Genomic DNA, 10,000 nt, shown 5'->3' on the forward strand with positions numbered 1-10,000 from the left:
TATATACATATATTATTTCCGAAGTAAAGCAAATTAGATATATATAATTGAAGGTGACGTGATAAAAATTCATTTATATATACATACATATATTTATATATATATATATATATATATATATATATATATATATATATATATATATATCACATATCCATTTGTGAAAAATAAGAAGCAGGGTGTAGGTCCTGACTGGTTTCGACTTTATTTCCAAGCCATTGACGAAGGCCTGATGCATAGTATTAGAAGTCACAAATATATATCCTACAGATACAGTACAGACGAACATACACACAACCGTTTGAGACTGCAGATCCACCCACAGGCAGGTGTCAAGGTAGGAGTGGCTTTCAAAAATCTTTTGGGTAAAATTTACGATAAATTCTCAAGGGACACGTCCACACCTGACAGGTGTCAGGGAGGCGGGGTTGGAAATCTCATTACCACTACTGCCCTCTTACTGTGTTTACAAATATAATAATTTCTACTGCCTACCATAAAATTGAAACAATTGACGAATTTCTTTAGATATTAAAGGAGCAAGTTTATGCATTCCTTGACTGACGTGCATATTATTGTTGTAACTTTCTTTAATAAAACTAGATTCAATGATATTCCTTTCTATTGCATTATCAAAAAACACTATCTTTTTTTCTCCTTCCCAGTTAATAGCATGATTGTTCTCACTAACATGTACAAAAATATCACTATTTCCCTGTGCATATCTCACACATTTTTTATGTTGTTCTATTCTCTTTTCCAGTGCTTTACCTGTTTGACCAATGTAAAAGTTATCACAAGACTTACATGGAATTTTATATACACAACACATCCTTTAGTATTGTCGGGGGAGTTCTTTATAAATACAGTTTCATTGTTTTATTGTTTTTGAAAAGCGACATTAACACCAAAATTCTTCAGGAGATGGGGGATATCTTTCAAGTTATTATTATAAAGTAGTACAAGCAAATATTTTGTGTTGTAAGGTTCTTTTTGGTAATGATACATGGCCTTTTTTGCCGCTACCTATGCATTGTTTAGTACACTGTCCGGATATTTCAGTTTCTTGCCTGTATTCCGAATCTTATCTATTTCCTCATCTATATATTCTGGGCTACATACCCGTAGTGCTCTTAGAAACATAGATGCAAAAACTGATTTTTTTAACCTTAATGTTTTGTCCAGAGTAGAAATACACATAGGAAGAAATATTTGTAGGTTTTCTGTAAACACTATATCTAAAGCCACTACTATTTCTCTGTATGAGGACATTCAAAGAGTGCAGGCACCCATCTTTTTCCATTTCCATAGTAAATTTAATTGATGGTAATAATTGATTTAACCTACCAAAACAGTTATTTACATCTTCATTCCCTGGCCATACACAAATTGTCATCAACATATCTGAACCAACTACATTGCGTAGAATTAGGTTGTTTAATATTTTCTTTTCAAGAAATTCCATATATAAGTTACTTAGCACTGGGGACAGAGGGTTTCCCATTGTCATACCAAAATTTTGTGAATAGGATTTTCTATTAAATTCAAATTTACATTCTTTCACAAATAGTTTAATCAGTTCAATTAACGTGCTTTTATAAAATGGGATATCCAGCTGTGTGTTTTCTAATTGAAACCACTATTCACATTATCTAACGGGTTCTTATTATTGTTATGTTAATATGCGAAATAAAGTGTGTCGGAATCTTAAACGTAAACACAATAAAAAAAAATGGAACTCCTAATACAAAGAACTTCCAACACCAATCATGAATGTGTCGTCAATTTATCTAAAAAACATCTGGATAGAAATGTAACTAGTGCCTTAGGTTACGCATTAAAGTTTGCCTTGTCAATGGGCAGTACAAATAGTGTAGAAATTACCAAAGGACTGTTCAACTTGAAAAAATATAGTGATTTAACCAGTGGAGAAGTAAACATAATTAAGGGAGTGATTTATGCAGGTATGAAAAAGTCAGACGCTACAAACATACCCAAAAGATTTATGGATGCCATCATGGAATTGAAAAAAGATAAAAATATACACATGACAAAAGCAGATAAATCAGGAGCTCTTGTAATTTTAAATAAAAGTGAATATATAGAAAAAATGGATAATCTTTTGGGTGATGAGAGTACATATAAAGAATCAAATAAGAACCCGTTAGATAATATGAATAGTGCCTTCAATAGGAAAGTGAAAAGTTTGTTAGAAGGTAATGAAGTTTTGTGTGACTTCTACATCGCTACAGTATATGCATGGTACAATAAAAACCCACAAAACAAACGTTCCTACCAGGCCAATTATTAGCTCAGTGGGTTCCACATCTTATTACTGGTGAAGTATTTAGTGGATATCCTTAATCCATTGGTAGGTACCATCTCCAATGCCAATATCAAGAATAATGTGGACTTGATAAATAAACTAAAATAGTGTACATGTTGATATGAATCGAAGCATGTGAGGTTTGATGTAGTATCACTATTCACTAAGATACCAATTGATGATCTACTGAAGGTTTTATCTGAATCATTAGAAAACACGCAGCTGGATATCCCACTTTCTAAAAGCACGTTAATTGAACTGATTAAACTGTGTGAAAGAATGTAAATTTGAATTTAATGGAAAGTTTTATTCACAAAATTTTGGTATGGCAATGGGAAACCCTCTGTCCCCAGAGGGTTTTTGAAAAAAAATATTAAACAACCTAATTCCATGCAATGTAGTTTGGTTCAGATATGTTGATGACATAATTTGTGTATGGCCAGGTTAAATCAATTAGTACCATCAATTAAATTTATTATGGAAATGGAAAAAGATGGGTGTCTGCCCTTTTTGGATGTCCTCATACGGAGAAATAGTAGTGGCTTTAAATGTGGTGTTTACAGAAAACCTACAAATATTTCTTCCTATGTGCATTTCTACTCTGGACAAAACATTACGGTTAGAAAATCAGTTTTTGCATTTATGCTTCTAAGAGCACTACGGGTATGTAGCCCAGAAAATATATTTATAGTAACGGCAAAAAGGACCATGTATCAAAACCAAAAAGAACCTTACAACACAAAAAATTTGCTTGTACTTCCTTTTAATAATAATAGGAAAGATATCCCCCATCTCTTGAAGAATTTTGGTGTTAATGTCACTTTTAAAAACAATAAAACAATGAAACATGTACTTATCAAGAACTCCCCCGACAATACTAAAGGATGTATATATAAAATTCCATGTAATTCTTGTGACGACTTTTACATTGGTCAAACGGGTAAAGGCACTGGATAAGAGAATAGAACAACATAAAAAATGTGTCATATAAGCACAGGGAAATAGTAGTATTTTTGTACAGGTTAGTGAGAACAATCATGCTATTAACTGAGAAGGGGAAAAAAAGATTGTGTGTTCTAATAATGCAATATAAAGGAATATCATGAAATCTAGCTTTATAAAAGAAAGTTACAACGATAATATGAACATCAGTCAAGGAATGTATAAACTTGATCCTTTAATATCTAAAGAAATTTGTAAATAGTTTAAATTTTATGGTACGCAGTAGAGACTATTATATTTGTAAACACAGTAAGAGTGCAGTAGTGGTAATGGGACTTCCAACCCCGCCTCCCTGACACAATGATTTTTAAATATATATTTGTGACTTCTATAACCCTATCGGATCCTTCATGGCGATTTAGGCGTTGTCCCCTACTTTGCCAAATATACTTCTCTCGAGTTTTTAAAGGCCTACCTTTCCCATTTACCCATTTTAATCCATGCGTCTCTTTGTTAATGTCTCCTGGGAGCAGTATACTTCTGGGTGTTCCCTATTGCCTCGACCCTCCTTCGAAAATATTTCCATTCTTCCAGATCTCTGTTTTTCATATAGGCCTAATTAAATCTCATTTTGAACTTTCTTTTAATTTGATTGTTTTTATGTTATTTACTGTTTATATATATATATATATATATACATATATATATATATATATATATATAATATATATATATATATATATATAGATATGAGAGAGAGAGAGAGAAGAGAGAGAGAGAGAGAGAGAGAGAGCGAGAGAGAGAAGAGGAGAGAGAGAGAGAGCTATTGGCGTTTGAAAAGGTTTGTGTATGTAGACAGATAAGAGAGCGCAGCATAAATGTACATAGGTTACACAAATAAGATTATCGCCAGTTATTTAATTTATTATTTATTCATAATATGGTCCTCCGTTTCTTTCCCGTAAAAGTATTCATAAAATTTTTCTATTTTTTATCTTCTTTTCTTTACAGATGTCCTTTAATATCTAATTCGCTCTACCTCGGAATTAATATATTTTCATATATGTTTAACCGAATTAGATATTAAAGGACATTTGTAGCTCGATGTATGTATATGATTCACGGAATGTGATATGACTCTTTATATATAATATATATATATATATATATATATATATATATATATATATATATATATATATATATATATATATTCATATATGCATACGTAAAATCATCCCCAAAAAAGTGTTATTTTCCTTGTTCTTAATAAGGATCTTTGGATAAGGTGGCCAGCCTTATGTCCTTGCGGACAAGAATGATATCAAGATGATATTTGGTTTTCAGTTGGTCAACTAAGCGTGGTCAACTTGACGGAAAATCCCGGTGAAAGTGTTTGGATCCTCTCGCCTTAGAAAACATTAGAACTCGCCTTGCTTTCCTTATTTATTTATTTCACATAGGTACTTTTCATTCTGTTCAAGTTGTTCTTATTTCTGCTGTTATTTTCTGAAAAAGCTTCAACTAATTTCTGGTAAATGGACTCATTCTACGAGACTATCTACTTAGTCACAACAACAACAACAACAACAACAACAACAACAACAACAATAAAATAATAATAATAATAATAATAATAATAATATATATATATAGATATATTTACACACACACACACATATATATATATATATATATATATATATATATAGTATATATATATATATATATATATAGATATATATAAATAAAATATGACACGGGACATGAGCTGAAATCCCTTCCACTCGCAAACAAAAGAAAGGAATTTACAGAGATGCCGGGAATGGAACTATGATGAACTATGACGTAAATTTACTTTACATGTCATCCACAGACAGCTGTATTATTGGGAGATGATTATTACAGCATCGTCTCTGTGTTATTTTCAGGTCTTCCACTCGCGCTCGGCCTTAAGACAATGGGTTGTGTTGAGGTGAGCCAACTTTATCTGAAGCAGCCATCCATCCACCAGCGTTAATTAAAGAGGAGAATGGGATTATTCGGAATTGGAAAAGCGTTTTTAGAAAACGCAACTAGGCATCAGCAAAAGCTTTCTGACTTGATCTCGTAACGTTTCTTGTCGATGTATTGACGAGCCAAACATAAAAAACTAAAGATATAGTTCTAGCCTCGAAGAAACATGCACTTTAAAGAGATCAAGTTATTGGATTGCTAATCACAATAAGTTCGGAAATTTCCATATTGTGAAATGAATGGAAACGCTCAGCGGACAAAGCCGTCCCTGGACTAGCGATTCCTTCGCTAATAAGTATATGACGTCTAAATCTCTTTAATTCAGCTGGATCGAGAAAGGTCTTAAATTTCAATATATTATGTTGAATATATTGGGAGTATCTATTCCGGATATAATTGTTGACCAATACGCAAGAGTATCTTCCTACTTATCGATTTGAAAATCTTATTTGCGTATATACAGGGTGCCAAGAACTTACCTTTTCACTTTCATTCTTTATATTACATAACTGAGCGACAACAGAGAATTTATGGAAAATTTGCTCCTTTTATGTTCAATTTCTCGGTTCCATATTGATGATATTACCTGTGTATTGGGAATTTATAGATATTTATACAGACACACACACAGATACAGACACACACACACACACACCACACATATATATATATATATATATATATATATAGATATATTTATATATATATATATGTATTCTCAACTGACATTAGTACAGAACCCTGCCCGGTCTTTCACGTGACAGTCCAGGGCATCACAAGGTAATTCTTCCACACAGGTACGTGGACGAATTGCTAATGCCTTAGACTCTCACTTGAAAGACGCGGTTCGCTCTTGATGTGAGTCAGAAATTTATTTCTGTGTAACTCGTTCTCACATGTTCACTTTCCACATATGATATACGTATATATATATATATATATATATATATATATAAAATATATATATATATATATATATATATATAATATTATTGTATTTATTTACATATATAGATATATTATATATAAAATAGCATCCATCCATGTCACCTCACAGTTTATTATTCTCACGATGTTTCACATAATATCGGTAAATAATATGTTTTCCAATGGTTATGTTATGGAGGAAAAGCCGAAACGGACAGACCCTCCTTTTCAAAGGCGCGCGTTGGACGATTCCGGGTCTCGAGGAAAGCTTGGGCTAGCCCAGAGGCCTAGGGTGAGGAAATATCGTAACGGTTTTTTTCTTTTTTTCTAGTTCCTCTTCCCCACTCTGTTGTCACACACTTGCCGCACGCCAAAGGTGTTCCGCAAGCTTAAGATTATTTATTCATTCATGAATTTAGAACACAGGAGCAATGCCTTCCTTTTCCCGGTGTGTGCCCAGTACGAAGAAAAGTGTTCAGGTGGCGTTGATTTATGGTCGCCCGACTTTGATTTACAGAATTTCCTCTTAGTAAGGTAATAGAAATCTTGATTGTATTCAAATCAGTGCAATGGGAAAGTATGCTCTAATAATAAAACAGTACACTTCAAATTGATGATAATAAGTAGTAGGTTTAACGGAGTACACCTTCTCAAGATGCCACACCAGCAGTGCGGGAGTGAGGGTCTCGGGTCTCCGGCGTCACGTGTTTGAGCGCACCTGCCTACAATTAAATTAGCAAGTTAGAAAATTAGTCTATATTCCCGCTGATAATTATAGCACCTTAACTCTAAATGCACTGAGAGAGAGAGAGAGAGAGAGAGAGAGAGAGAGAGAGAGAGAGAGAGAGAATGTTTTGATATTTGTAAAAAAAGGCGGGGGGGGGGGGAGTATTTCCTTGTACCAATTGCAATGCGTCGACTGAAGGACGTTATTCCACTGTATCTAAAAGTTAAACAAAACTCCAACAATAGCATCACATCTGATCACCTCAGTGAGAAAAAGGAAATCTAAGATACGTAGGAGGCTACGCCACCACGTTCAAAATATCGAACATAAACTTAAGAACCCCTGAAGAAAATAGAGGTGATTATACCGACTCACTATGAAGTGTACTAGGGTCTTCGTTCGATTTGACCCCAACCCTGACTAGCCATATCGAACTATGAAGATTTTTTTTTACAATCTCCCAATGTTTTCCAATGATTTGAAAATCGTAGTGCATGATGAAATTTGTGAGAGTGATTTAGAAATCCAAGGCTCTAAGGTTTAGAAAAAGTTAAGTATATATTAGTTTTACCAGACCACTGAGCTGATTAACAGCTCTCCTAGGGCTGGCCGGAAGGATTAGATAATTTTACGTGGCTAAGAGCCAATTGGTCACTTAGCAACGGGACCTATAGCTTATTGTGGGATCCGAATCACATTATATCGAGATACGTATTTATATCATCAGATATAAATTCCTCTGATTCCACGTTGGCCGAGCCGAGAATAGAACTTCGGACCACTGGATTGACAGCCGAGCGCGAAAACCACTCGTCCAACGAGAAACTTAAAGGTTTAGAAAGGAAACTCCAGGAAAGAACGAAGAGATAAAAAGTAAGAGTAGGAGCAATTATGGAAGTGTAATTAGAATATGGTTCAATGTATAGTAATGATGCAAATAATACTGACGTAGTCTAGACATTAAGGACAACATCATACAAGAAATTAGTGTGTATTGCAGAATTTCTTCGATTTATACAGTTGTAACATTGTTATAGATATATGAATTTGCAGCATTGATGTATGGGGTATTTTTATTTAAGGAATATTTCCTGCTTTATCATCTGGAAGTCTGGAAGCTGAACAGAGTTCTTTACATTCCGAAATTCACGGTTTCAAATCAGCTTTCACATTGAACATTCTTATGCTTTCCAACCAGAAATCCTGCTCTTATTTCTTTTCTCGTGTTTTAAGTGGTTAATTTCACGAGTTGGTGATTCAGCCAGAAATATACGAAACCCTGTTAGTTGTTATTAGGGTAATAAATATATATAGTGCTTACCTATTCATTTTCGACCACCTGGACAGCCAGGATCAAATGTTTTTTGCAAAAACTAGAAATGTGGTGATGATATCAAAACAGTACACGAAATTATTCTTATGTTTATTTATTCTAGATTATCATTATAAAGGCCATTACTTATTTACCCGCGTATTCATAGAGAAATGTATTGCGACACAAGATTTATCAGTTTGTTTTCCATTTGAAAGGATATATTTGAGTGTATGACAGTACACCTCTCACCAGTATAAGATATTCAAACATTATTATAATTATTCATAATTATTTTCATGTCTATTGTTTAAGTCAATTACTTTAACTCAACATTCTGATTTCAGGGTCCTTTTACGTTAGGCCGCAAATCGGATACTGCTCAGATCTTTTCTGACCAGAAATTCAAATAGAAAATGGTTCTGACTATTTTCGGTAAGTACTCCATGAAAAGCTGCCTTCCGTAAACTATATCTTTGTATGTTTTTTGTGTAAAGACTCAGAAAGAATTTACGATTCAATTTTCCTACGAAACTGAAAATTAATTAAATTTTTTATTTCGATTCAAGATAGCATATCAAATGATAGAGTACTGATATATAATTTCAATTCAATAATCAGATGCCCTTAATTTCTGCAGACTTGATATTTATTGTTATATGATACGCCATATTTTCGTTTGTAGGTAACTTCCATTGGCAACTTCAACTTTAAAACATTGCAAAAACTATGCTAATATATATCATAAATTCTTTATGAATGAAAGAAACTGATTCACTTTTACAATCCTAATTTTTTGTATAACTGCCATTATAAAACTATTAGCAATCCCCTGTTTTCAAGGACGTAGGAGGATTTGACAGTTTTTTTAAATCAAGTAACTTCATGAAGACGTCCCATTCCAGTGAAGTCCTCGTTAAAGTAGAGTCTCTCTTATTACATACCTCTTTTATTGCTGACTGATGCACACGGAAACGTGTAATGGCATCACACAGATAAATGCAAATAACCCTGATTGATTCTCCTCTATAAGGGACAAAAAAGTTTCACGTGGAGTTATTTTTCAACCTAGTAAATTTACAAAAGAAAAGAAATCTTGCCGTGCACATCCAGACCAAATTGGCATCCAGGTTGGGTCATTTCTCTTTCGATTTTATGTCTTCTCAATTATACAAAGGACTTTCATAACTTTTCTTCATTGCCTACCCCTCACATAAGAAAAGTTTAACTCGTATATTTGAATATTTAATTGTACTCTGTGATATGTACTTTATCTTTCTCAGTTTTATTATTATTATTATTATTATTATTATTATTATTATTATTATTATTATTATTATTATTATTATTATTATTATTATTATTATTATTATTATTAACTCTATCAATGCTGGAAGGAGTAGTAACCTTTAGGAATCAAGGGACTTTATACAATTATGTTTTTAATTGGAGTCCTCTGAATATTGCTTCCCTTGATACCTGAAGGCTCCAGCTCCTTCCAGCAATTTGAGTTCATAATCATAGTGATTATGAGAGGGAGAATGATAGTAATGATAACTGTTTTTGTATTATGAGAAGGAGAATGATAGCAATGATAACTTCTTTTTTCTTTCGATGATTTCGCATTGTCAAATCACGATCATAATCGCCAAAATATCATTATAGCAAATGTTTTGTAGATTAAGATTGTATGCATAAAGTTGGTAAATGAAATAAAGTATCAATATATTTCTTTAGGAAGGTTAAATTT

The 10,000-nt window shown here is 33.0% G+C and overlaps 1 protein-coding gene across 1 annotated transcript in view; it reads left to right on the forward strand.

Annotated features, from left to right (window-relative positions):
- Window positions 1-10,000, forward strand: part of LOC135208178 (prolyl 4-hydroxylase subunit alpha-1-like) — a 33,878-nt gene that overhangs the window by 3,913 nt on the left and 19,965 nt on the right. Inside the window, exon 2 of the mRNA XM_064240313.1 lies at window positions 8,598-8,685. Within this exon, the coding sequence (XP_064096383.1) occupies window positions 8,667-8,685 (19 nt within the window). The 5' untranslated portion in view covers window positions 8,598-8,666. The remainder of the gene's footprint in view (window positions 1-8,597; window positions 8,686-10,000) is intronic.

The sequence above is a fragment of the Macrobrachium nipponense genome, chromosome 35 (assembly GCF_015104395.2).
Source record: "Macrobrachium nipponense isolate FS-2020 chromosome 35, ASM1510439v2, whole genome shotgun sequence".
Lineage (NCBI taxonomy): Eukaryota > Metazoa > Arthropoda > Malacostraca > Decapoda > Palaemonidae > Macrobrachium > Macrobrachium nipponense.